We start from the raw sequence: 27,015 nt of genomic DNA, 5'->3' as shown, positions 1-27,015 counted from the left end.
TTCTTCATTCGAGGGCAACATCCTTATGTGCACGTTCGATACCACATCGGTTGCAATCAACTAGTTGCCTAGTCTACGCCCGTTTTGCAATCCATATCCATGTCTTGTCACATCTCGACTGCTTTGCCACGTTCGCATTTTTGCGGTGGATGGATGATACAGGTTTGAATCGACTGGCATCAGACATGCATGTATACTAGTTCGCTTCCTTGGACAGTGGCTCCGACTGCGGCATGTGCGGCTTCTGGCACGGGATACGGCCCTTGCGCCGGTGAAATTCAACGGCTTCGGGGGGTGAGTCGGTTGCGTTGTTGTCTTTATCCACCCATACGCAGCGCAGGCTTTGCATGATGCCTGTCGACATGTTCATCAGCAGCCTTCTCTTGTATCATGCTACTTTGACTCACGCTCAACTTGAAGCCATGCCAGCCGGCGGCGCAACATCTCCTCTTCGGGAGTACGGTTTCTGGCATCCTCGGCCATTCTCCTCAGCAGCTTTTTGCGACGGCGTTGGTCCAGGGCTCGGATGAGAAAGATGAAAAAGATCAAGGTGATGAAGAGAGCACTGACTCCCACGATGAGGCCTATTTCAAGACGGCTCATGGGTCGAGACTCAGGCGCCTTGGGTTCCTCAGGTGCGGAAGTGGCTGTGGGCATGGTGTGTTCCCTCGGCGACCTGAAGCCGATGTTGGCAGTGGAAGGGGGTTGAAATAAACTTATGGATGGGAGAGAACTCGCTCTGACGAAATGACTCAAGTGCTCAAGTGAGAGAAAGTTGGTTCAAGATCCACGAGGATGCACGTTGCAGCGAGTACCTTAGATACCAAGTGAGCCCAGATATTTATGCATACCTAGTGATCAGTCGTCGATGTCGATGAACTTGCAACAATAGAAAAATAAACGCCATTGTGGAATTGATTCTTCTATTCATCGCAAATCAACAATGAACGCCGGGCGAGGGGCTGTCGCAAGACTCAGATACTGCCAGCTGCCGCCAGTTGCCAACCCAGTAGGATGCTTGATGCTTCACAGCCCAGGCCGCCTTATAAAATGACGATTTCTGCAACGACTCTGTATTGAACTCTGCTACATATTATTTCGCGACTATAGGAACGGTTTTACAGCATAAATTCTCGGTGTTGGTTTCATCCTCTGGTGGCAAGCTCAACAGGATGAAGGAGTGAAGTGCTAGATGAATCTTGAGCTTGGGGTCAGCAGTAAACAAACGAGTGGAAGTTCCAGCTATCCTTTGGAGGTTCTCCAACATACAGATAATGTTGCAGCCTCAGCAAGCTTACTCGTGTACTTGCTCTTTGCAATTCGAGAACCCAAAGAATCAAAGTCACGACATGTATCCGACCTCACACAAGGCAACTCACTGATTGATGCGTCTCGCTCAGCAGTTCCCTTCGCTCAAAGATCCACGACAAACAAGGGTTTCCAAGTTCTGGTCTGAGATCTTCTGCATATGAGCTCCTCCCCCTCCCTCTTCAGAAGCCTTCAATCTCAATAAAGTACAGCCTCATAGACGTCTTTGGGGGAACATCTTGAGGGACTCAACTCTTGCTTGTTGGTGAAGTTTTACTTGGACTAGTGGCTAACAGAGTGACGATAGGAAGACAGCAGGCTTTTCTATCACTCAACTGACCTGATACCGTTTTCGATGCACATTCTCTTGTTATTGCTATGCTTAGAAGCCATCGTTAGATGCACCACTTTACTTCATGTTACACCAACGGCCCAGAACGTCTCCTATTTCGAATTGGTATGTGATGTGATAGTTAAGAGTATCTGGCGATGATGAACACAGCTTGTGATTGTAACCATCAATTTCGTGGCTACCACATGAACAACAGTCCAGGCAGTTCTCAGATTCTTCCAAACCACACTCAAATACAAGTACTTACTGTAGTTATCTCCACAAAGACTTCTAACCTGAGGAATAGTCCAGTTTGGTTTTGTGTGATGCTGTGTCCTTCTTTGATAGCCCTTCTGCCTCAGAGTGAACATCGCTTGTTCCTCTTTCGCTTCTGATGTAAGCTACACGATAAGGAAGAAGGCCTACGTCAATAAGGGTCTGAAGGTGAAATGTTTAACCGTTTTATATTATATTGGGAATTTTAATTGCGAGATATTGAAGAATCGCAGCTAGATAGTTTGGATAGCTTGATCAAGTTCGGCTTTGGGAGGCGTTTAACGTCTCACTTGTGGTCTTGGCAGCATCTCGAAGTCGAGATTCCAGGTTGTCGCCGAACATAGCACGGCCGTGTGTCTTGAACTCCTCGTAGATAGGGACCAGAGCTTCAGATCGGAGCTCACATCCATAGTAGAAAAGAACATTGCCGTTCTTGTTGAAGGTTCCGTCAGCCTTCTCGAAGAACCAAGTTAGGTTCTCATCCTCCTCGCTGACAGTCCAGACCAAACTAGGGTGATCTTTCTTGACGGCAGCAAAGACGTTCTCGGCGACGTTGCTGAGCCATCCAGCCTTGGTGATATTCAAAGTAGCCAGTGTAGCAATTGGTCGCTCCTCATTGGCTGGCAGGACGACAGCTAGACACTGCATTCCATCGTCGTAGTAGGCATTGAAGTTCTTCTCCTTGAGATGATCGACAAAGCGTTCGACAGTGGCCTCAGCATCAAGACCCTGACGGTCGCGGGCCAGAGTCTCCTTGAACTTGGAAATATCTCCAATCTCATTGACAGACGAAACTCGCTGGATCTTATCTCCTCGACGAATGAGGGTACCAGCACCAGAGTCGGTGAACAGTTCCTTTTGCAAATCGCTGGGGTGGATGATAGCAACAGACGAGCTGCGGGGGAGTGTGTCAAGTACTGGGGATGGTCAGCTATAAGTTTGCACAATGTCACTTGGGCCTACCGACATTCTTTGATTTCTTTGATCTTGAGTCGGGTTCCGTATCGGCACCAGGGCTGAGACATTAAATGGTCGAACTCGGCATCTAAGTTGATAGAGGAAATCTTCTCGCCATCGCCATCATACAGTCCACCCTTTTCTGACAGATAAACAACCTTCAGGGGCTCAAGGGCCCGGGCAAGCTCGGCTGCAGCGACATCAGCGTTGACATTAAGGAGATGGCCGTCTTCAGATTCAGCCATTGAGGTAAGGACAGGGATATAGCCAGCCTCAATGGACTTCTCAATAGCATCTTTATTGACCTTGGTGATCTTGCCAACGTACTGCCACTTCTCCTTATCAAGATAATCGGCTACAAAAGCACCGCTGATCGATCGCGTTGCAACACCGAGCTCATCCAGTCGGTTAATAAGCTTCAAGTTCTCTTCAAGGAAAAGCTTGCGAGCAATACCCAAGGTCTTGGCGTCAGTAACTCGGATACCTTCTTCGAACTGGGGCTCAACCCCAGCCCTCTGTGAATTTCGTGTCAGTATAATGTTGGCCAACTGAAAGCAGTCGTAATCATACTTCGAGCAAAGAATTCATTTGAGGGCCAGCACCATGAATTATCACTGGGTATAGATCCATTTCTGTCAAGAACGCGAGGCTTCGGCAGAGCTCGTCCAAGTAATCGGAAAGAATGGCACCGCCAACCTTGATGACGGCAAACTTCTGGGACTCAACCGAGGTGAAGAGCTTCAGGTACTGCTCACCCTCCCTCCTGCTGCCAATGCTATTGATGGTCTGCGCAACAATCTCCCGGGTCCTATCGCGGCCAGGCAAAGAAGTGAGGGCCTTGGTTGTTGAGAGGGCTCGGTTGGTGTTGATGGATCGGAGCGCAGTCGGAGCGGCAGTCTTGGCATTGGAGCAAGCGACGCGGGGAGCGACTCGTCGGGCACCAGCCCGGAAAGCTCCAGAAGTGGCGGAAAACATCTTGTTTAAGCCAATTGACTCGACGATGGTAGGGAGATCGTGCAATGGACAGAGGGGAGGGATGAGGAAGAGAGGACGAGGACTGTTGACTCTTTTAGAGATTAGATCGAGAGGCCCACACGGCAAGATAAGGCCCGGGTGAGTCAGTGGAGACTAAGGTAAAAAGGTGTAAGGAGCTCAAGGTACTAGGGTACCTAGGAACCTGGGGTCACCTCCAATGACGGGAGGGGCAACGGCAGGGCCGTCAAGATTTCTTCATGTGTAACCAGCTGCGTTACGCACAATTATTCTACGCTCGTATAACCGTGTTAGAAGTCGAGGCAATGGTCTTTGATAGTTCTGTTATTGTAACTTGCAATCTCTCCAAAGCTCAACTCGCATATTCCTTGGAGTCATCATCTCTGACCATCCACCATCGATCCGACACCGCTTGCAGACCCTTAGCTGACCGGGGTCGAGGTCTCCGTTGCATCATGATAGAAATTTTTCCCATCAAGCTCCATCATGAAAAATACCATGTTCGAACCGTCTCATCTATTGTGGCCTGCAAGTATGGACGAGTAATCAATCTTTGCCTTAAATTTGACATCATTTGTTCATCTTTGCATTGAAATATCTACAGTGAAGCAGCAATGGTAAAATTGTCCCATTCATCCGCTGCAGATCTTTCTACCAAGGCAAACTCACCGAGGTCCAGCAACACGGCTACATTCCCTGATCCCCCCCCCTAAAAAAAATTCAGATGGTGATGAGGCATTATCAATCAGTCGGCGTTATCAATCTCCTCCTACCCACAATACCCTTGCACCTACAGAAGAAGCCCACAACCAAATGACGCCAACAGAGGACCCCATGGTTCAGGTACGTCGAATTATGACCCTGTAAGGGTTCTCTTTCGTTCATCCTCAACGGACAAGATGCCATATGTGCAGATAGGTTCCACTTTCGGAGCAACTATTGTTCGAGGCATGGCTAGTCTAGTTCATCCAAATACCGGCTACCCACGTCTTCGAAAAGTTTTGCAATCACCATGGGTTTCTACGAAACTGGAACCTTCATCGTGCGATAGGATTCTCCTATTAAAGAGGTGGACTAACAAGAGGGAATACTGTAAGAATTAGAGAGCTGACCCCGATCTTCTGCCCTCAGAAATCATGAACCGTTACTCGCCATTCCTATCTTCAGTCTGGCAAGCAGACTGCCGCTTCGTTGCGACCAATGACGCAATACGAGGAGCCGGTTTGATGACAAAGATCCGCAGAAAGGTATACATCTCAATTAATCGGGGAACGCCTAATCTCAAACATCCAGCCCGGTCTGAAGTTCCAGGAGCGATACTGAGACCTCGTCATCAGTAAGTCACCCCAGGAGCGAAAACTGCCTGCGTAACATTGACCGGGACCCAACGTGAACAAACTCCATCGTGCTCAAATCATATTCCATTGCAATAATGGCCGGTTGCCCAAAAGTTCCATTTCCCATGGCCGTAGCTTGCGATATTCGATGTCGTCATGTCCCAGCGTGTGTATCGTAAGGACCAAGTGGTACCCAAACAGATGATTGGGCTATTAACGAGTAGCCACAACTAGGAGGGTTAGCAAGTTCTTCAACAACACATCTTTGACAGATCGACGACATACCAGAGGGGACAATGATGATGACCAGTAGAATGATGATACCGATAATCAGACACATTCGCATCTTCATATCCTTCCACCACATCTGCTTGCGGACTCTGTTGGCTCCTCGACGGAAACCTTGTGCCGAGACGGCCAAGTTGTCGGTCTTATCCTGAAGAGCATCGAGGCGCTCACCACGCTGAGAAACCTTGTTGATGTTGTCACGCATCACACCCACGGTATCATCAATTTGCTGCCGACTGCATTAGTTCATATCCAACACTAGAGGCATTGCAGTGCTGGTGATGTTGAGGTGCGACGTGGGTTGGACACTGGCGTCGCCTGACGGCAAGACGACAAGAATGTTGCGAAAGCTCATCAAACATTGGCACACTGAGGCAAGTGGCGTTTGATCGGGTTGCTCGGAACGGAGAGCATGATGCTGCGTAATTACTCCCAGGCTATTATCGCATGATTTGCCGGTGGCCGGTTGCTGGCTCTTCGAGAAATCGCGAATCTATCGCAAATCGTTTGCCAATCACCAAAAGGAGGCGTCATCCATCGTCCATCATCAGACAGCCTCGTCGCCAAGTGTCGCAACCCAAAATCATCCGAAAAACACCAGCGCATCACGAAAATCATCAAGACAAACTTACAGCTTGTAGCGCCTGCGTTCTGGCATTGCCGCCAGCACCCTGTTGTTGGGCTCCAGCCTGGCCACTGGGGATGTAAGGGTCGTAGGGGGCTTCCTGCTCAGGCATTTTGACTGTGGTTTGGAGATGTTCAAGTCGCTAGGAAATAACAAAAGGGTATCGGTCGGAATAGCGCGAAAGGTTGGAAAGTGCAGGAGGGCGAGGTCGGGATTACGGTGCTATCGTGTCGTGTCGTTGTGATATTCGAAAAGAGGAGGTTGGCGTAGCGAGAGGTTGGAAGAGGGAAGTTGATTATGAGACGTTGCGCTGGCCCAGGCGAAACAAGTAGTGAGTGACCAGGTTGCGGGTGAACCAAGGGCGGAGCTGGTTTTGGGGCGCTGCTGGGTGACGAGGCCCCGGGGGGCTCGGGGCAGGCTTCAGATGGGCTGCGATTGCTTTAACGTGGGCGATTGACGTCGGGACCAGGTACTTCTACATGATTCGAAGGCCTACGGATACCTAACTAACTTAGGCTTTGGCAATTAATAGTCTTTGTCCTTTCAGTTTATCGGGGTTCATCAACTGTTGGTTACTATGTAGTTCGTTCATTTTGTTGTTCTATTTTTGGCCATGACAGTCAATACCTAGACGCCTTGGAGCACCTAGTCTGCCTACAAAAAGTGCTGTAGGTCGTAAATGTCCTGACCTGTCCTACTGGAAAGGCGTACAATTCATTGTTCACGCTTACCGGGAGAGTTGCACTGTAAAGTATTCGCGCAGTAATACGTTCCTCCTGTTGCTTTGAGTCGCGGCATGCAATGCCTAAAAAGGTTACCGATGGAACTGGTGATGACAGACTCATGTGATGCTGTAACCCAACTCGTCCCTTTTCAGTAAGCGCGGAGACGCTGCCCGTATTCGCATCCATTGACAGCCACCATCAGCCACGGCTCACCTCAGCAACAGCGCCACATCCGATTCAATTTGAGTGTAGGTCAGACATCCACATTCGGGTACCCCCTCAAACAGCCCATTCATGCACTTGGAAACACATGAACGAGGAAGGGATAGGTAATTTGTATTAGTGCTTAGGGTTTCACCAGAAAGACTTTCTGCAACACAGCAGCTGGTATCATTTTTATTGTTGCTGAAATATGCAATATCAAGTAGCCGTAGATTGGTCTGATAGGCCACGCAATAGAGATATATATTAGTACTCAAGGTGTCCTGGACTGACATAGGTATCGCAACTAGAATAATGACGGTCGTATATTTTCAGAGTAGTTGCTGAAAGTCGTCTATGGAGACTTTTTCGTTGTATTAACACGAAACCTTGAGGTCTGTGTTGGATGCTTCACACATGGCTTTCAAAATGTTGCCAACGAGAGACTACAATGAGCCTCACCCAGCATCAACAGCAATGAATATCAGTAAACTTGAAACAAGGGGTAGATAGCTGCTATCAGTACTCTATCTTTTGTTGACTACGTCTCACTATGTTGCCCATATGAAGTGAAAAGGCATAGACGACGTTATCCATGTTCTGTCACTCGATCTACAATCACACCTAATCTGCCCATAGCCACGAATAGGACTGAACGGCAAGCATCCTTAAAGCATGATTTGCCGAAAGGAAAACATTCTTAATTTAGTAGAGCTTATTGAAACGCTGAGATAATTGAGCATGGATATAAGGGTATAAATATGAGAGAAGTGGTCATTCTGTCATCATGATGATGGAAGAGGCTTCCGGGATTCTAGAAGCATGCAGCTAACGAAACCAACGACAGGGGTCGTCCAGATGACAGGATTCGATCGAAATGTCGATTTCGATCTGGCTGATGTAACACAAGCGGATGCTTAACTGATTTTGTGGAAGACGCGAGAAGGGGAGAAGGATTTGAAGGTCAACAAAACAGACATCTACACACTATATGACTCATTCTCAAGGCGACTCAGAACTTCAAGTCATCAACAATAGGTAAATTAGGTAGTAGGTGTATCTGTCACGGAATTATACGTCACCCTATGTATGGATGTATGTATGGATGTATGTATGGATGTATGTTTAGGTGCCGTGATATTGGATTAGACACAACAAGGTATGATTATTTCGTCAAGCTCACCCTTATTAATGCAACTTTGGTTCGTGAGCTACAGCCAATCATTTGAGCCGGATCCCCCTCCGAACTCGATCTTGTCCCTCCACATTTGAATCCAGCTACAGTGCAATTGTACGAATATGGTATATGGGACTCTGATCATTGGCAGATTGTTTGGGAAGCTGGTTGTACGCAGCAGCGTTGAGTTGATAGGGTGAGAGATACACACCTCGATCGAGAAGTCTCGTTTATTTGTGTGCACGCATCCCTTAACTACTTGACATCACTTCCAATCTTCACTCATTTGGATAATGAAACACGTGAAAGGAGACCCATGCAACGCAGATATTACTTGTCACCGAATACCTTGTCTGATCCCTTGCTTCCAGTCAACTGTGATACACTAGGTACTTACTTTTTTTGAACGTCCCCTTGCAAGCAGTATCACGAGTCCAAGTAATGTCCAAGAGATATCGCCAGCTACTCCCTATCCCTCCCAACGAAAACTCGCCCCCCAACTCGCACCCATCTGGATCTTCCTCGACTCCACGGTCCTCCAGCGACGAACCTTTGAAGCGACAACGAATCGGAACACAACTAGCATGCGACTCGTGCCGTAAGAGGAAGATTCGTGTAAGCTTGTCAGGAAAAGTGCCAACCAATTTGTCCCTTTTAACACGATTTGTCAAATAGTGCGATGGAAGAAAGCCCATGTGCGAGGCTTGTCGACGACGTGGCGAAAAGGAACCATGCACCTATGCCGAGACTCGGAGTCCGGGCCAGACGAGTAAGGAAACAGAGCAGATTCTGGGGCTGTTTGATATATTGAAGACAGTACCCGAGGCGCAGGCCATCGATGTTCTACGAGTCGTGCGAAGCCACGCAGATCTCGATACAGCCGTGTCGATAATCCAACCGCGGATAACAAAGAACATTAATGACCATGAACGCTCCCCTGAGCACCCTCGGCACCTGGGCCTTGAAGCTGAGCTCATGGCAAGAAATTCTCTCGCATTTCCAGCGCTCCAACCCCTTGAATCTAGTATCTTGAAGTAAGCTGACTGGATGTGAAAAGCCTCACCATTCGCTATCCGGCGACAAAGCCGTGTTATGACCAACTTTTGCTGACGTTTAAAAGGAAAGTCTTCAGCGTCAGCCGGACATCATCGAGCACGCAAACCGACAAAACTACCCCAATCACCAACAGTGACCCGAACCCGTTCCCAGCCCATGATCCTACCCAGAGCCCAGCACCCACCCTAAGCTCATGTGACAAACGACTAGAAGAACTGAATATTGGGTTTTGGACCTCTGTACCAATCGCCTCCGACTTGGCAGCAAAGGTCATATCACTATATCTGGAGACTGACCACCCTTTATTGGGCCCCTTTGATCCTACCCTGTTTATGGAAGATCTGGTCCATTGTCGAACCAAACACTGCAGTAAACTACTGGTCAGTACCATTATGTACTGGAGCTGTGTAAGTGGTCTGGAAGGAGTGTGGTGTTCGATTAGCCTCGCTGAGACAACAACAGCAAATGTACAGTGCAGTCGACTCTACTGTTCAGTCACTCATACCACGGTTTTGTGAAGAGGCCGAGAAACGCTGGTCCCTTGAAAAGGCGACAGATTCTCTGCTGAATCTTGCTGCAACACAACTTCTGGGCTTAGCATATCTGGGTAATGGAAAAGATCACTACGTCTTGACGTATGTATCTGAAGTGAACGCCATGGGGGCTCGCATGGGGCTTTTTGGCGTCGAGCAAAGCGTTGCGATTTCGAAAGCAAAGCAAGTGAGCCCCGAGCTACAAAGCGCGACATCGTATGCGGCCTGGGGGGCTTTTAACTGGATAGTGTGGGTTCAGGAAGTCAAGATCTCAGACAAGATGTGATGTTAACGTCCTCAGGCTTATGGCTTTGTTCTATCAACAACCTGGCCTCTCGTATCCCGAGCACCCCCCTATAGTCCCAATACCAGGACATGAATGGAATGACCCTTCTGATCCCAGCCCCGGGGCTCATCAGCAGAGACCTAAGCAGGCGTACATGGGAGGCACGTTTCCGATTATATGTCGATTTTGGAGAATAATGCACGAAGTGACATTGAAATACTATCGTGATCAGCCTCTACCGTGCGAAAGCCTCAACAGTCACATTACACTCGCCTTTGCGGAATACAAATATCGAGAGTTGATAGCTTGGGCAGAAACACTGCCTCCATCTATGGTGCGTTCAGAGCGGAGTCCGCATCATGTTTTGGTCTTTCAGTACGTTTCGACTTTCTCGCCTCTTCCCAATTATAGTCCTTCTTTTGTTAAAGCTAATCGAATGGCAGTATCTGGCTCCATGTCGCTATTCTGTGTGTCCTTCGCCCATTTACAGTTCGTGCGAGGGATTCACCGAAACCACTGCGACTGAAAACATTTCCCTGCAGACGCAGCTCGCCTGATGCCGCATACAAGGCATCCGCGAATCAGCTCAAGCGTCTTGTGGTGATGTACCGAGAACAATATGCATGTTCATCTTACACGATGTTATGGCATACTGCTCTGATCCACATCGCCAATGCGATTCTTGGAGATACAAAGGATCCTGCCTGGCGCTTCTACCTATTCTTTTGTGTCGAAAGCTACGGAGAACTACGACGAGCATTCCGGTTTGCCGAAACGATCGGTCGCAGCATATTGTCCATGGCGCTTCAGCAAGGCGATCTATCCACAGACGAAGCACGAAGACTAATGGTACAGTTTGAGGAGAATAGGCTGACTAGTCCGTCGGAAGATATACGGGCGACTTTCATGGCTGATTTGAATCTTGCCATGACGGATCCTGAAGAAGCAAGTGTAGAGAGCCTGTCTGGCAGGTTTGAGGATATTGCACTGTTTCGGGAGTTTACAAATGCAGGCGACTCAAACGAGGATGAACCAGTAGAGTCTGATGATAATACTTGGGACAGGTTGTGAGACAGGGCATTCACTGATAGAATGAATGTTCAGCATAAATGACCAGAAGTGGCTTGTCGGGCAAACGACTGGCTCAGAAGTTTCTTGAATAAGATACCCCTGAACGAGAAACCAGCAATGGAGTTAGCTTCAGACTCAAAATGATTAATAGAATAAGGCAACACATCACAATTGCCTTTGGGCGGGAGAAGGGGGAGAAGATCGTGCAGCAAGCAATACCAGTTGTGCCTTAAACATGAGACAACTGGTAACACTGGCGTCTATATGAAAGTTGAACAAAAAGGAGGAGTTTGCGGTTAGTGTAACGGGGGGAACACCGCTGGACTAAAAGAGTGTGTTTGCGATATGAACCACTATGTGGTGTTTTATTCAGTTCGCTATGGATGGCTATGAACAAAGACGGAACCGCTGATTAGTATCAGAATCGACCATTTCCGGGGAACAAGTGTTTTAATGGTTGGTGCCACAAACGCCAAAATGCCTGTTTTCGAAAGTCTGGAACCTTAGAAATAGTCAATATCAATGCTCCCATGGATTGACCTGGTCTGCGATGGGTCCAAGGTTCGTCAGACTCGGCCGGTTTACGGAGAATCGACAAATAAACCCTTAAAACAAAAGAGAGATGGATCAATCGACTACCGACTTGACCACTCCTAGATGTTTTATGCAAGCTCTTCTATGGGGCCAAAAGTGCGTTGGATAGGCCATGCCAAAGTCCCATGCAGGTCATATCAACATGATGATGATGAAGTGGGATATCAAGGTGAACACGAGAATCTCGATTACAGATGTCAGCTGATGAGCAATGGCCGGCCAGGGATGGATGTTCTGTCATTTACTGAGCGTAATCAAGCGATGGGCTTGGCCCCAAAATCTTGTCTTATAACCTGGACTGTTGTATAAATTTACTGGGTCAACCACAAAACCCCTCATATCACCCATATTCTTGGCTTGCCGTGCTACCGAGACTTGCTCTTCACATTGTGATGTTCATTTTCAAGAGGCAACTCCGTACATACCATACCATTCATCAGATACAAACTGGACTTGGCCCGTCTGGGTTTGGCACATCACATCTGGATCCCTCACGCTAGCTCGGCCGTATCGACGGAGCCTTAGAGCGTGCAGAGGGTGGAGTTTGGGGCGGCCGTTCCAGGTCCTCGCCTGCTCGTATTGGCAAATCTCTACGCATAAGAGGCTAGCTTGGACCTGGAGATGGCGGGTCGGAGGGGGATTATTCAGCTGTGAGCTGCTAGCAATGATGCAGTTGGATGGCATGTATGTCCGAGGTGGCCGACACGAGTTGAATGAGTGAGTGGTATGCATTCATCTAACGATGTTTCGAGGGGTGAAACATTCAAATGTTATCAAAGAGCAGTTAGTCAGTGACATTTCCTCCTCGTATCTCCATGGCTATGCCCGGGCTATTTGAGGATTGGATGGGACTTTTTGAATGGCTCCCGCTTACGGAAGGAAAAAAGGTTACTTTTATGATTAATTGGAGGTGCTGTGCTCTGTACCTAGGCCCAAGATGTACTTGAAATGCTACACGAGGGTAATTTACTGCCATTTGCTCGACCTCGTGTACAAGCATCCAATAAATGGCGAATATATCATATCATCCATCTCCCGATATTCTTCTGTCAGCACCCGATTGATCCAGTTGTCCTTGACCAATTCTTGCACTGAATGCCCGACCTCCAACTTTTAAAGTTTCCATCCTTTGTGACCTTATAATAAACTGAGGTAAAAAAGTTAGTAGGTAACTTGTGCACCTAAACTGGCTTTAGCTCTACCTTAAGGTAATCCCGCTTCTACGTAAGGTAATGCCTAACCCCTGCTTCTTTGTCGAGGTTCCTTCCATTCTTAGGTTCCTAGCCACCCGGGCTGCCATCCCAATCCCCGTATCCAGGGCGTTCAGTCACTCACTCATTCATTCGCAGGTAACCTCCGCCCACGCCTGTCTCTCTCTCTCTCTCTCTCTCTCTCTCTGTCTCTCTCCACTTCTCATCGTCATCCTTTCGCTCGTTTCTTTCTCTTTCTATCTTTGCATCCTCATGAAGCTCGACACGTATCATCCTTGTCGTCTTTGAGCTCATCGTCGCTCTCGCCTCATCGTCGACATGCGCTTCCCGTCAACATCGAGATCAGAGCCAAGGCTCGGTGCAGGCGGCATCATAGCTGCCCTGCTACTGACGCTCAATCGCTTTTCCTTGGCCTACCAACTGGATCCTAATTCGACGAGTGAGTTACACCGTGAAACAGTCGCCCAGCCGCTTGCTTGGTGCTTTGTCCTCCCGATACCGCGCATTCTGACGTAGAAACTCAATTCAGGTTCGATTAAGTCGATTGCCAAATCAATCGCCAAGGATATGGTTGGCATGTATCATGGCGACGAACCCGGACAAACACCAGGTCTACTACCTGATCCTTATTACTGTACGAATGCACTCCCCAAGTCGGCATTGCTCCATCTGTCGATACTAACACTTCCCGCCAGGGTGGTACGCTGGCGCCTTTATGGGAACACTCGTCGATTACTGGGCATACACTGGCGATTCTCAATATGTCGAAATCACCAAACAGGCACTTCTTTTCCAGGTCGGCGATCATGACGATTATATGCCTATTAACCAGACAAGAACCGAAGGAAACGATGACCAGGGATTCTGGGGACTTACTGTCATGTCGGCTGCCGAGTATAACTTCCCCCACCCTGCAGAAGACCAACCACAATGGCTTGGACTTGCACAAGCCGTCTTCAATACCCAGGCAGCTCGTTGGGATACAGAGCATTGCAATGGCGGCTTGAGATGGCAAATCTTTCAGGTTAGTGATTCAATTAGGTGTAGTTTCGGACTTGCGCCATCATCACCTGTCAAATCTTCGTGGCGTCCTCCAGGTGCCTAGCGTCAAACCTTTATCATCAGTCGAAATTGATATTAATGGGCTAACAACCGAATGCAGTGGAATAGGGGTTACGACTACAAGAATTCGATTTCTCAGGCTTGTTTCTTTGCTCTAGGTGCCCGCCTTGCTCTCTTCACTGGCAATAGCAGTTATGCCGACTGGGCAGATAGAACATGGGACTGGATGGAGGCAGTCGAGTTTATTGACCCTAAGAGCTGGTACGTTTATGACGGTGCTCATATCGGCAACAACTGCACGAAACTCGTTCCCTATCAATTCTCTTACAACGCGGGTGGTATGATTCTCGGCGCCGCTGCCATGTACAACTTTACCGAAAGCCAGGTTTGGAAGGATCGCCTCGACAACCTTCTCGTGGGTGCCAAAGTCTTTTTCTCGGGGCCTGAAAAGAACATAATGACAGAGGTAGCCTGTGAACCCGTGAAACTCTGCAACCTCGACCAGAAGTCTTTCAAGGCATATCTGAGCCGCTGGCTTGCTGTCACCACACAATGGGCACCCCACACTCGCGAGACCATCATGCCCCTTTTGCGTGCTTCCGCTGTTGCAGCCACGGACAAGTGCACGGGGGGTGATAACAATCGAATGTGTAGTCTCTACTGGACCAAGGACAAGTTTGAGGGCGAGGTCACCATTGGTCAACAAATGGCCGCATTGGAAGTTACTCTTGCCTGCATGATCCAGGATCGACCCGCCCCGTTAACGAAGGACACCGGAGGAACAAGCAAAGCCAATCCTGGCGGTGGTGCCGAAGATGTTGGGCGAACGACCCCGGACTTGGATTATAAACCTTTGCCTGCCGGTGATAAGGCTGGTGCTGCCATTATTACAATTTTGATTCTCGCCGGCCTACTCGCTGGTATGTTCTGGATATTCTTTGACGAAACGTCAGACACTGGCCCCATCGATCAGTTTCGGAGTTTTGGATCCTCAGCCGCTGCTGCCGTTGCCGCTTTGGCTGCTGGTGGGGGCGCAGCCGCGGCATTTAGACATAAGAAGGACAAGAAGGACATCAACGAAAAGAATGCTGCGGTCTTTGCGACATCAAGCAATGGCAGCTCCCAAGAAAACACCAACAGCCCTGTTGTAAACGATGTGCCTGCCGGCGTTACCAACCAAAGTCAGGGGCAACATCGTCGGGTGTCTAGTATGCCTTTGGGGTGGCCACAAAACCCAGCAATGAGAGGAAGCACTCTATATGACTCTGGCGGGATTTATCCAGCCTCGGCCTCGGCGCGGCAATCTCGAGGGGACTGGGCAGTAGGAGGCATTGGCGAATCAAGCAGTGCTGCAGGAAGTTCGGCTGGTGGCAATAGAAGCTACACACATCAGGAGAACGCGACAGGCGACACCACTCCAGGTACTGAGGAGCCTGGCCTACCACACGATCTGAACAGTAAGAGCGCCACCCACATCGTCGAAGTGGGCGCGAGTCAACGTGAAGCTCCAGGAGCTATCGGAGTAGCACAGTGATCTTTTCCTGTGCTGGGTAATCATATTTTCTTAGTCAAATGGGCTGAGACTTACGACATTCTTGGCAATACACGCTCAACTAGGGTTTAACGGAAGCTTGTGGCATTTTGGGGGCGTTTTGACGGTGACGGCGCAGATCGGTTGACAGCCTGTGGGCAGGCTTTTGAGTATTATCTATATAACTTGGACTGGGGTACCATAAGAAAGAAGGCCTCCTAGCTACAACGGCAGAGTCGAGGTGTTGCACACAATTCAATACAAACTAACAGGTTTCTGTCTTTTCCGACAAGAGATATATGGCTCAGCAGAGTAAGAGTAGTACACATTTACTTCACGCAGATTTTTAGATGGTGCTATAATTTCTCGTGTTTGCTATCATCATCATTGCAACAACGATTTAATATCATCGACAAACACATTCTCACGGAGTCAGTCTCTTATGCCATCAAATCAGCCGCTCACAGATTTGCAGGTGCTCGCGCCATTCAAGCTGCCTTGTGGTATGTTTCATGAAGCGCCTGTGTCTCACGTTCAAGGAACTCATCGAATGTGCTCAGCGGGATTCCCCATACTTCAACTTCTTCCTTGGTCGCAAGCTTGGCCATGTCTCTCATGACCAGTTGACCAGCTATGAAAGGGTTGGTGGCTTTCTGATCCATGATCTCCTCATCAGAAAGGTACTCTCCCTTCAGATCCCTGCCCACGGCTTTGGAGAGCTTCTGTAAGATGGCTTCCACTTCGATCCACTCATCGGCATACGTGATCTCCATTCCGTGAAACTTGGCTGGGTGCAAAAATGCTTCGCCACCGAACTTGCCAATAGTGACTGTATCAGTCAAGGGTAGAACAGTGTTAGGAGTCATAGCAGTTGCAAAAACTCCTTTGTCAACGAGGTCGGGATACATTCTGACAAAGGGTTCGACATAGTTGGCCATGAAAGCTCCTGGGCGCAAGATTGTCCAGTGCTCGAAGCCTGCATCGCGAATCTGGTTTTCAATTGCATTCTTATTTCGCATGATTATATCGGTGAAGCTTCCTGGCTCCATGGCAGTCAGTTGGTCGGGATTGCCAGCGCTGAAGCCGCTTGAGAAGATGGCATGCTTGACGCCAGCTTCTTTGCCACTATCCAAGATGTTGGTTGCCCATCGCCTCTCCGCAGTGAGGTCTGTGAAGTCGGGCATAAGGACAAGAAAGAGGCCCGTACAGCCCTTCATGGCCTCTCCGAGAGCCGCTTTGTTGTCATAGTCTCCAGGAATAAGCTGGACCCCGATAGTCTCAAGAGCTTTGGCCTTATCAGAGTTAGGATCGCGGGCAAGGGCGTGGACAGCGATGTCCTTGGATCGCAGGTAGCGAGCGACAGAGCCTCCCTGACAACCCGTTGCGCCGGAGACGAATATTTGAGGGGTAGACATTTCCAAGTCTTGTCAAACGATAGTACGTGCAAATGCTATGTGAGGTCAGCTATTCAATCTCTTTGAAGTACCACAGGCCCTCATTATATAGAAGATACCCGCATACTGACTTGCGGGGAACTCTCCTATTCCACAGAGTACTCCATCCCGTCGCCGGAGATCCGGCAGATCCCCCACCGGGCGGAAGTCCGCCTGGGCCCATTTTTCCCGACGTCAGACGTTCAGCTTCCAAGATCATAATCATTGGTATTACTAAATTCATTTCCGCGCATTGGCGAACAACTGCAGCTTTTCTTTCCTAATAATATGTCTCTTACCGCTCGAGAACGCCGCAACCCTCCAAGTCGGCGGAAGTCCTGTACTGCTTGCACCAAAGCGAAGCGGCGTTGCGACTTTGCTCTACCCGCGTGTCTCCGATGCTCTCAGAGACAAATATCTTGCCAGTATCCCACAAGGACGATACGAGGGCAGCTGAGCCCTCCGTCTGAGTCACCAGAGATAGTATCAACTTGTCTATTGAGTAATGAACCGTCCCCTCAAGTTTCTGGCAGCTTTCCCATTGCTGGGTCCATCATTGAGGATTTTAATACCATCATCTCAAGAATTGATGTAAGCCTCAATGGTCTGGATACGTTTGATCTCCCTCTAGAAGATGTGGCACTAGAACTTGCTCAACAGCCTTTGGCATTGACTGGCCCGTCAACGCAAGATTTTGGCAATGTCTCAGCACATATCTTGGACCGCCTTCAGTGGGCTGTTGATGAGATCAAAGAAGCTCCAAAGAAGATGGTTCTTGAGAATCAAACACCGTGGTGTCATCCACTCCTCTATAAGGATGCCATGCCTCGGTCGATGCAGGGTAAAGATCAGCGCTCAACTGTCATCTACGCCCACTAACATCAACACAGATGCTCACTCCTCTTGTGCTTTGTACCTAGCCAAGAACCGCATCAATTCGCCCATCATATTCCGTAGCATAGAATCTCGCGTCAACGACCTACTCTCAGCGCCGCCACCAATAACGTCCCTGGACTGTCTAGCTCATACCCAGGCTCTCATCCTTTACCAGATAATAAGGCTATATGATGGCGATATAGGTGCTCGTACATCAGCAGAGCGAATCATTCCAGCCATAGAAGCTTCCGCGATGTCATTGTTCTCCTATGCCCAATTTGACATCGAGGGTACACCTGGCACGCTTCCGCTATACCCTATAGCCCCAACAAAAGCCTTCTGGCAAGACTGGATTCTCCAGGAGTCACTACGCCGAACTCTCTTATTCTCGTTCTATCTTGTACAGACATATCGCATCATGTCCGGCAGCAAAATGCTCCAATGTGATGGAAGGCTTGGTCTATGCCACTCATGGACACTGTCTGCATATTTATGGAATGCTATGACCCCTTTGGGATTTGCTGAAGCGTGGCGAGATAAGGACCACTATGTAGTGACAAATGCCATCTTTAATGGTGTCCTCGCCGATGCAAAGGCAGATGATATAGATGTCTTTGGAAGGATTATGATTTCAAGCTTATTGGGACGAGATGAGGCTGAGGGTTGGTTTGCAAGCAAAGGTGGGAAATTATAGAAGGGCAAACAAGGTTCAGCAAAGCCTGTGCGTCGTATGATAACAAGTACATGCATGGCAAGGCAAGTGTTGAGAAATGGCCTTATGGATACAACTTCAAACATACAGTTTAGTTTCAGGTCCCTTCACCGTGGCAATATCCATCCCATCATGATAACGAAGTGTTCCTCACCCTCTTCGATAACCTATGTAGTTGTATGAAGTAGATTGGTGGTGGGGAGTCAACATGAAACGCATTACCATCAGTATGAATAAATAACAGCGGGTTTAGCTCAGTTGGGAGAGCGTCAGACTGAAGTCAAACTTCGGGATTCGATATCTGAAGGTCGTGTGTTCGATCCACACAAACCGCATACCTTTTGTTTTGCCCATGTATCTTTAGGTCCATCACAGGCAGAGGAAGCCATCTTTTTAGTGTTTGGACTAAGATGCAGCTAGATGGAGCCACGGGAATTCAGGGACGAAACTTGCCAATAGGTATCTGTCTAGTCTGTGAGGCTGTCAACATATATTATGTATGTATGTATGGCTGAGCATCGCTTTTGCCTGAGAATAAATAAGAAACACCTCCTGTTGTTGATATGTGCTAAGGGCCATTAATAATTGAGACTTGGACGGGAAGGGCGAAACAGTCACTTATTTATCTGATTCAAAGTTCAAAGTTCAAACAAAGGCTGGAGAACCCACCAATAAAGCCATCAAATCAACATGATCGCACCATTGACATCGATTGTGGGTCGAAAACGGAGCCGGTGGAAGTTACCCCCGGTCTCATTCGCGGCATTGAACATGGCTTATCCCAAGGGTCTAACCATGTCTTACATCCCCTTAAATAGAAATTCCCTAATAAATGCGACAGCTGCGACGTAGCAGATGCGAGGACATTTCATGTTCCTGAGAGACATTTCGACGTCAAGTCATCATGTCCTTCCACAACTTAAATACGAACCCTTCTAGGGAGGATCGCGACAATGCCTCGTTCCTCTCTCCTATCGCATACGACGACGACGCTTCGTCTCTCCACTCCCGCAGCGATCAAGATACCGATACCGACGATGACGAACTTATCTCACGCGCGAGAAATAGTAGAGAATTGCGTGCTCATGATCGTATCGTCTTGATGGAAGAGGAAGATATCGACCGACTTGTTACCGATTCGCGACAAAAGAAAGAACGGGAGCGCCGTGGCTCAGGACTCGCAGTCCCTAGTATAGGCAAAATGTTTGGTCGTCGAGGAAGCAGTTCAGGAAGTCGTTCGATCAACAGTTCCGCCGAAAATCTTGTGCTTGAGAAGCGAAAGACTCGACGCCAGCGGAGACAGAAGAAGCGAGAGAAACTTGTGGAGCATGCTCAACATGGAGAGGATGGAGAGTTGATGTATGAGATGGAAGAAGGAGGTATGAAGGAAGGAAGCTCAACTGGTGAGAGTAGCGAGAGGGATGACAGTGACGAATTGGATCGACATCATCTAAATATGATTGCCGAAGCAAAGGCCCAGCGACGTCGCAGCTGGCGCTGGTGGGTCTTCATTCACTCCCTGATCGCCATAGGCTTCGCGATCCTGATTCTATTGGCCTGGAAGCTGTCCAAGAATCGCAGGAACAGATTCACCAAGGCAAACCAACCCCTGGTCAGCAACGGAACCGCTCTCTTCGCGCCCACGTCCCTCATCATCAGCCTGGATGGTTTCCGCGCCGACTTCCTCCAACGTGGACTGACGCCTACCTTGAACTCGTTCGTTGCTAAGGGAGTGTCGCCGAAGTGGATGCATCCTTCTTTTCCATCAGTCACCTTTCCGAACCATTACACTCTTGCGACAGGCTTATATCCCGAAAGCCATGGCATCGTCAGCAATACCTTCTGGGATCCTGATATGCAGTCGCAATTCTACTACACCCATCCTGGCCAGAGTCTTGACCCAAAGTGGTGGGGAGGAGAGCCTTTCTGGGTTACAGCGGAGAAACAAGGGGTTCGGAGTGCTGTCCATATGTGGCCAGGAAGCGAGGCACATGTTCTTCACACTGAACCAAGCTTGATGGATAAGTTCAATGGCAAAGAAACACTTGAGAACAAGGTCTCCAGAATCATGGAGTTTCTTGATATGCCTGGCTTTGAGGACAAGACAGTGGACACCAGCAACATGCGACCACAATTGATTGCCGCTTACGTTCCTCATGTCGATAGTGATGGTCACAAATTCGGTCCCAATTCCACCGAGATCCGCCAAACCATCAATAATGTGGACAGCATGCTGGGACAGGTCTTCCATGGTCTTGAGCAGCGCAACTTGACCGACATTGTCAATGTGATTGTCGTCTCTGATCACGGTATGGCAACCACAGATATCTCAAGACTAATCCAGCTCGAAGACCTCATCGATACTGACAAGATTGAACATATCGATGGCTGGCCGCTCTACGGTCTTCGTCCCAAGAATCCCGACGACCTGAAAGGACTCTATGATGAGCTCAAGGAGAAGTCAAAGTCAAACCCCAACTTTGAAGTCTATCTTCGTGATGTCGACATGCCCGAGCGATATCACTTCTCCAAGCATCACCGCATCGCCCCTTTGTGGGTTGTCCCAGAGACAGGATGGGCAATTGTGACCAAAGACGAGTTCAATGTTGAAGAAGGAAAGAAGAAGAACCTCGTATATCATCCGCGGGGCCTTCATGGTTATGACCATGAGCATCCGCTTATGAGGGCCATTTTCATTGCCCGTGGCCCTGCGTTCCCCCACCCAGCGAACAGCCAGATCGAAGTTTTCCGTAAGTTGATTTCTGAGAGTATGCTTTTCCTTCTCACTTACTGATTTGGACGACCAGAAAACATTGAGGTGTACAACATGTTGTGCGACTCCGTTGGCTTGACGCCCAGCCCCAACAACGGAACTTTACGGCTTCCCCTGAAGCCTATCGGCGTGCACAAGCCCGAAGATACACCCGAGGAACCTGCCGATCCTCCGTCCGCCCCCAAGAAGCCAGCTCGCCCAACTTTGCCGGAGAAGCCCAGTCATCCCGAGCGGCCAACTGTGCCTCAAAAGCCCACCCAGCCTGAACGACCTACGGTCCCAGTTGCCCCTACGCAGTCCGCCAAGGCGACAGTCTCACTCAAGAAACCTGCGAAACCATCAAAGTCGGCTGCCCCCTCTAAGGACAGCGGAGGTAAGGATGGGGATAGTGGCAGCGACAGCGATAGTGACAGTGGCGACGATGACGATGATAAAGACGAAGGAATTTGGGATTGGTTCACTCACAAAGTGGAGAAAGTGTGGCATAAAATCACTGGAGATGATGATTGAATTGTGAATACCTAGGTTGGAAATGTTGGAAATGTTGTGCGGAGGTATTTCCTGTATTTTGCGGCGTTCAATGGAAGGGGCCATGATGGAGCACAAGGCGTTTGACATTACAATGGGCATGACGAGGCTTGTGATTCGTCCAAGCAATGTTGGCATAAATCTGATATCCTTTCCTTTTTCTCCTTTCAACCTTGCCTGTTTGAAAATGAGGCGGAATGCTGTGCTCACCTCGCACTGGTGCTGCCCTTTGTTTGTGTGACCTTGGTGCTCTTTGCACGAGTGCCACGTATAAGGACATTTGATCAAGAGGCGGTGTACACTACAGGTAGGTAGGTAGGTGTTCATTCGTATAGCCTACCTATTCCCTCGAAAATGTACTTTTGCCTGGATCAAAGAAGTGGTGGGATATGAGACACGGCCAAAGAACATTTGTTGCACTCCGCCTCAGTTTCCTGCATAGTACCTAAGATGGGTAGGTAAGTATCATTGGTACCTTACTTAGGCTAGGTAGGTACCTAGGTATAGTTATAATACCTTGGGAGTCATACCTTTACCCAAAGAGCCGCCTTATGTGAGGCTCCTTATGTTACAATGTATAGAGATCTCTATCTGAAATGGAAATGACTGCAGTAGGCTACCTAACTCAGCCTAGGCGGCGCTAAGGTAGGCTCTGATCATGATTAATGATTTCATGCAAGGGATCCAACCCATTTCAAGGTGGGGGGGGGGGGCACTGCCTGTCATCCATGATTGCCCCTCAGCCCCTCCCCCACTACAATAGGTAGGTACAATGGCTGTTGCTGCCTGCATTAGCTCCTCAGGTTCTCCTCCACTTTCAACTCCAGTGAATCGCTTAACGCGTGACGCGGCGAGCTCCTTCCCATACTCCCGGTATAATCGTCCCTGAAGGAGCTCCACCTCAAAATTAAATGTGAACCTTACAATATCAACCGACAACCAACTTCAGCCGCTTGCAACTCTCATTCGTGCACGTGCGAAGAGTAAGGTTCTTTAACACCGCTCATCTTGCGATAATTGGTACTACAAGATTGCGATAGGGATCCTGATAGGCCGGCCACCACTACCCTGCCGCCGCCTCAAGCAATCCGGAGGTCTTGCTGCGTACCCTGGGAACATTCATGGGCGGCCCCTTGCCTCCGGTGGCCTGTCGCTGTCGCTGACCGAGAGGGTCTTGAATGCTGTCGTTGCGCCTGTGCGCTGTCTCATTCGCCTTTCTCAAGGCTGCAGCACAAGATGGCTGACACAACCTCCATGAGTGTCGAGGAGATCCACGAGGAGCTGACAGTGCAAAAGGTTGTCTTAGAGTCTCTTTCCGAGGCAACGTATGATGGGGCTGAGGATATGAGACAAGAGGCTCACTCGGAGATCGTTCGCCTCAAGAAGCTTCTTCAAACCTTGAAACTGAAGAAAGAGCCTGGTACTACTAGTATGTTCCACCCCTCAGCATAAACCTAGCGGCATTGTTTCTCGTTGTCTAACACATATCACTTGCAGCTGGTGAATCTCATCACCACGTCCCCAAAGATCGTTTCCCTGGATCATCAACTCAAGGTACGAGTTTCTTGAAAAGTACTCTACACATTTCATATGTGGTTTCTTCATTATTGCCCATGCCATATATTTAGCACTCAAGTTCTTCTGGCTGGATCATCCAACTTCATATGTTACCTTCCAATCCCTGATTTGATCACTCAATAGGCCTACAGCCAAGAGCATCAAGCTGACCTTTCTCCAGGGGATGATGAGCCTGAAGCATCAAAAGCCATGCAATCTCCATCACGTCACGGTGTCTGGCGTTTACCTGATCGAAAGAGGGGTGCCGACTCAGCTCGCCTCTCCTTCCATGATAATCATGCGAAGACACGCCGTATTTCACCTGACGATAATACCTTCTCGACTGCCATGGCCTACAGCAATGATTACGACCATATTGACTTCATAGACCTTACTGGGTAAAGCTGCTTCGTACCATTAGTGTATCCTTCACTGCTGACGGAAGAACACCAGGGACGATGATGACATAGGGTCCGACTTCATCGCTGAACAACTTAAGGCCGAAGAGAGACAGAAGCAGGAGTGGGCAGACCAACAGCTTGCGAGACAACTTTCGAGTCAAGGCTCTTCCAACCAACCTTCAGGCTCACAATCTTCTCAAAATAACGCCTTTACACGCCTCATGAACAGCCAGCCAGCTCTTTCTACCCCGCTTGATGACGCAGATGACGACCTCTTTCAGATCCCTGGCGCTTATGATGCGCGCTGGGATGATTCTTCAGGTGCTGGGCCAGCTTTCAACATACCCCAAAGGCGAATGGCCCCTCAGTACATACCTGTGTTGACTTCCTCGAACCACAATGCCATCAAGGATGACCCGGATATTATCTTCGCAGGATCTGTTACTCGCCAACCACCAACTCCTTCTGGCCGTCCAATCCTGGCTTCCGGCATGAACTACCCAGACCTGAGTAGGCGTCATCCTGGTGCGTCTCCTGCCGGCTTCTGGCCTAACAATTACAACTCACCCGGTTCTTCACCACATTCATCAGAACTCGCCAATTTGACCAGATGGAGTAACGGACTTGACTTCGTGAGCGGGCTAGATGCCGATGGCGAGTCAATAAACGCCCGTGCGATGAATGTGGCGAGAGAAGCGGTCAGTTTCCATACGCCTCAGCTAGACCAAGGAGAACTTGATGATCTCCTGAAAAATATCTCTGCTGATATGGATCTTCCCAAGGCAGGTCTAGGCGAGGCACCAGAAGGGCTGAAGAGACCTCTGTATCCCCACCAGGACATTGCTCTAGCCTGGATGAAGAAAATGGAATCAGGGACAAACAAAGGTGGTATTCTTGCTGATGACATGGGGCTTGGGAAGACGATCTCAACACTTTCGCTCCTCTTGGACCGACGGGCATCTACAAGGCCAAAGGTGCGTATCTCCGATTGACAAACAAGTTAGTGTACTAAAATGTCAGACAAACCTCATCGTTGCCCCTGTGGCTCTCCTACGTCAATGGGAAGAAGAAATTGCTACCAAGACCAAACCAACACACCGGCTCTCAGTATATGTTCATCACGGCAAAAAGGCCTCGATTGATGAGTTGCTTAGATACGACGTGGTGCTGACAACATATGGTACGGTGGCACAGGAACTCAAGCGATTTGAAAAGATCGTGGAGGATCATAAGGAAAGGGGAGGAAACATCAACTGGAACGACACGACCATCAGTTCCAAACTGTCACTTCTGCACCCAGTCAAGGCCCAATTTTACCGTGTCATTCTTGATGAAGCACAATGCATTAAGAACAAGGACACAAAGGGTGCCAAAGCTTGCACCCAACTGAAATCGATCCACCGATGGTGTCTAACAGGAACACCCATGATGAATGGAATCATAGAACTGTACTCTCTTGTCAAGTTCCTGAGGATCAAACCGTACTCGAAGTGGGAAGAGTTCCGACAGGTATGCCAATCAGCCTTCAATTCCAGTTTGTCGCTAATGCTCAGTCAGGGATTTGGTGTTCTATTTGGCCGCAATGGAGACCCCAAACACGTGGCCATGGATAAGTTACAAGCACTTCTCAAAGCCATCATGCTCCGACGTAAGAAAAGCTCAAAACTCAACGGCAAGCCCATCCTTGTGCTCCCTGAGAAGACGGAAGAAATAATCTATGCCGAATTATCACCTGAGGAGCGCGATTTCTATTCGCAGCTTGAAAAACATGCCAGGGTCCAGTTCAGCAAATATCTTCGTGAGGGGACAGTCAGCAAGAACTACTCCAACATTCTCGTTCTTTTGCTTCGCTTGCGACAGGCTTGTTGCCATCCACATCTCAATCTGGATGTCGACGAGGTCGCCTCTTCGTCTATCTCGGATGAAGATAAAAAACAGCTGGTCAAAGAATTGGATCAAGCTATAGTGGATAGGATTAAGGAGGTCGAGGCGTTCGAATGTCCTATCTGCTATGATGCCGTTCAATGCCCTAGCTTTTTTATTCCCTGCGGCCACGATAGCTGCAGTGAATGCCTTGTTAAGATTGTAGAGAGCGCTTCGGCGGCCAATTTGCAGGAAGGAAATGAAAGCAGCCGGGCTAAGTGCCCCGTCTGTCGCGGCCAATTCGACCCTGTCAAGTGTTTTTCCTACGAAACCTTTCGGGAAGTGCACATGCCAGAAACCATCAAGAAAGAATCCAATTTTGAACCAGCCGCCGATGTATCTGGCTCGGGTGACGACTCAGAGACAGAGTCAGAGTCAGACTACGAGTCAGATGATGAAGTGGACAAAAATGGTAATCTCAAAGGTTTCATCGTTAACGACGAATTTCCGGATGACGAAAAGGTATCGGTCAAGAAACAGAGCAAAGGAAAGGGGAAACGGAAAAACAAGGGAAAGGGAAAGTCATTGGATGTCAAGCCTGCCATGCTTAAGACCCTGCGCAAGGAGGCTTACAAGAACCGCGAGGCGTTCAAAAAGTACATGCGATATCTACGCAAGACTTGGGAACCCGCCGCCAAGGTCACGGAATGCATGAATCTCATCAAGAAGATCGAGGAAACCGGCGAGAAGACCATCATCTTTTCTCAGTGGACCCTGCTATTGGATCTGCTACAGGTCGCCATGTCACATGAGAAGATGGCTAAGCCAGAGAGATACGATGGTTCAATGTCAGCAACTCTTCGCAACCTTGCAGCTCAGAATTTCCGTGAGCGAAGGGATACCAAGGTCATGCTGGTTTCCCTCCGAGCTGGAAATGCAGGCCTGAACCTTACCGCTGCATCTCGAGTAATAATTATGGATCCTTTCTGGAATCCCTACATCGAGATGCAGGCCGTCGATCGAGCCTATCGAATTGGGCAACAACAGGAGGTGAAGGTGTATCGAATTTTGACCAAGGAGACTGTCGAAGACCGAATCGTAGAATTGCAAAACAAGAAAAAGGAGATGGTGGAGGCTGCACTGGACGAGACTGCAGGCAGCAAGATTGGTCGTCTCAGCATCAACGACCTTAAGAATCTTTTCGGTTTCAACCGCTAATAGATGCATGTCGACCAACAGATCGTCTGCTACGATATCAATTATCACATTATACAGTATTATGGGATATGACTTGCTTTTTTAGATGTGGA

At 48.9% G+C, this 27,015-nt stretch overlaps 9 protein-coding genes and 1 non-coding gene across 10 annotated transcripts; 6 read left to right on the top strand and 4 right to left on the bottom strand.

Moving 5' to 3' along the window:
* Positions 1-196: 196 nt before the first annotated feature.
* FMAN_08980 (uncharacterized protein) lies at positions 197-657 on the bottom strand (the record flags this gene model as incomplete). Its single annotated transcript, XM_041829769.1, has 2 exons — positions 197-354; positions 408-657. The coding sequence occupies 2 exons, from the start codon at positions 655-657 to the stop codon at positions 197-199; spliced, it is 408 nt and encodes a 135-aa protein (XP_041680499.1).
* A 1,513-nt stretch (positions 658-2,170) lies between these two features.
* FMAN_08979 (putative acetylglutamate kinase/N-acetyl-gamma-glutamyl-phosphate reductase precursor (ARG-6)) lies at positions 2,171-3,847 on the bottom strand (the record flags this gene model as incomplete). Its single annotated transcript, XM_041829768.1, has 3 exons — positions 2,171-2,832; positions 2,883-3,387; positions 3,443-3,847. 3 exons carry the CDS (start codon positions 3,845-3,847, stop codon positions 2,171-2,173), a joined length of 1,572 nt encoding a protein of 523 aa, XP_041680498.1.
* Positions 3,848-5,415: 1,568 nt separating this feature from the next.
* On the bottom strand, positions 5,416-6,227 carry FMAN_08978 (putative synaptobrevin (v-SNARE) homolog; the record flags this gene model as incomplete). The annotated part of the gene is made up of 3 exons (XM_041829767.1): positions 5,416-5,432; positions 5,488-5,719; positions 6,123-6,227. 3 exons carry the CDS (start codon positions 6,225-6,227, stop codon positions 5,416-5,418), a joined length of 354 nt encoding a protein of 117 aa, XP_041680497.1.
* Positions 6,228-8,659: 2,432 nt separating this feature from the next.
* FMAN_08977 (uncharacterized protein) lies at positions 8,660-11,164 on the top strand (the record flags this gene model as incomplete). Its single annotated transcript, XM_041829766.1, has 6 exons — positions 8,660-8,833; positions 8,894-9,252; positions 9,339-9,681; positions 9,737-10,056; positions 10,109-10,468; positions 10,537-11,164. 6 exons carry the CDS (start codon positions 8,660-8,662, stop codon positions 11,162-11,164), a joined length of 2,184 nt encoding a protein of 727 aa, XP_041680496.1.
* A 2,123-nt stretch (positions 11,165-13,287) lies between these two features.
* FMAN_08976 (uncharacterized protein) lies at positions 13,288-15,565 on the top strand (the record flags this gene model as incomplete). The annotated part of the gene is made up of 4 exons (XM_041829765.1): positions 13,288-13,408; positions 13,499-13,603; positions 13,665-13,993; positions 14,132-15,565. The coding sequence occupies 4 exons, from the start codon at positions 13,288-13,290 to the stop codon at positions 15,563-15,565; spliced, it is 1,989 nt and encodes a 662-aa protein (XP_041680495.1).
* Positions 15,566-16,050: 485 nt separating this feature from the next.
* On the bottom strand, positions 16,051-16,977 carry FMAN_08975 (uncharacterized protein; the record flags this gene model as incomplete). Its single annotated transcript, XM_041829763.1, has 1 exon — positions 16,051-16,977. The coding sequence occupies one exon, from the start codon at positions 16,975-16,977 to the stop codon at positions 16,051-16,053; it is 927 nt and encodes a 308-aa protein (XP_041680494.1).
* Positions 16,978-17,283: 306 nt separating this feature from the next.
* On the top strand, positions 17,284-18,565 carry FMAN_08974 (uncharacterized protein; the record flags this gene model as incomplete). The annotated part of the gene is made up of 2 exons (XM_041829762.1): positions 17,284-17,836; positions 17,886-18,565. 2 exons carry the CDS (start codon positions 17,284-17,286, stop codon positions 18,563-18,565), a joined length of 1,233 nt encoding a protein of 410 aa, XP_041680493.1.
* A 261-nt stretch (positions 18,566-18,826) lies between these two features.
* Positions 18,827-18,918, top strand: tRNA. Its single transcript is given in 2 exon segments — positions 18,827-18,863; positions 18,883-18,918. It is a non-coding gene; the product is annotated as a tRNA-Phe (tRNA).
* A 569-nt stretch (positions 18,919-19,487) lies between these two features.
* Positions 19,488-21,866, top strand: FMAN_08973 (uncharacterized protein; the record flags this gene model as incomplete). The annotated part of the gene is made up of 2 exons (XM_041829761.1): positions 19,488-21,333; positions 21,391-21,866. The coding sequence occupies 2 exons, from the start codon at positions 19,488-19,490 to the stop codon at positions 21,864-21,866; spliced, it is 2,322 nt and encodes a 773-aa protein (XP_041680492.1).
* A 1,254-nt stretch (positions 21,867-23,120) lies between these two features.
* Positions 23,121-26,923, top strand: FMAN_08972 (uncharacterized protein; the record flags this gene model as incomplete). Its single annotated transcript, XM_041829760.1, has 6 exons — positions 23,121-23,313; positions 23,382-23,438; positions 23,623-23,839; positions 23,895-24,816; positions 24,863-25,351; positions 25,400-26,923. The coding sequence occupies 6 exons, from the start codon at positions 23,121-23,123 to the stop codon at positions 26,921-26,923; spliced, it is 3,402 nt and encodes a 1,133-aa protein (XP_041680491.1).
* Positions 26,924-27,015: the final 92 nt, after the last annotated feature.

The sequence above is a fragment of the Fusarium mangiferae genome (genome assembly GCF_900044065.1).
Source record: "Fusarium mangiferae strain MRC7560 genome assembly, contig: FMAN_scaffold004, whole genome shotgun sequence".
Classification (NCBI taxonomy): Eukaryota; Fungi; Ascomycota; class Sordariomycetes; order Hypocreales; family Nectriaceae; genus Fusarium; species Fusarium mangiferae.
Note: the sequence above shows the minus strand (reverse complement) of the source record. Positions and strands in the feature narration are given on the sequence as shown.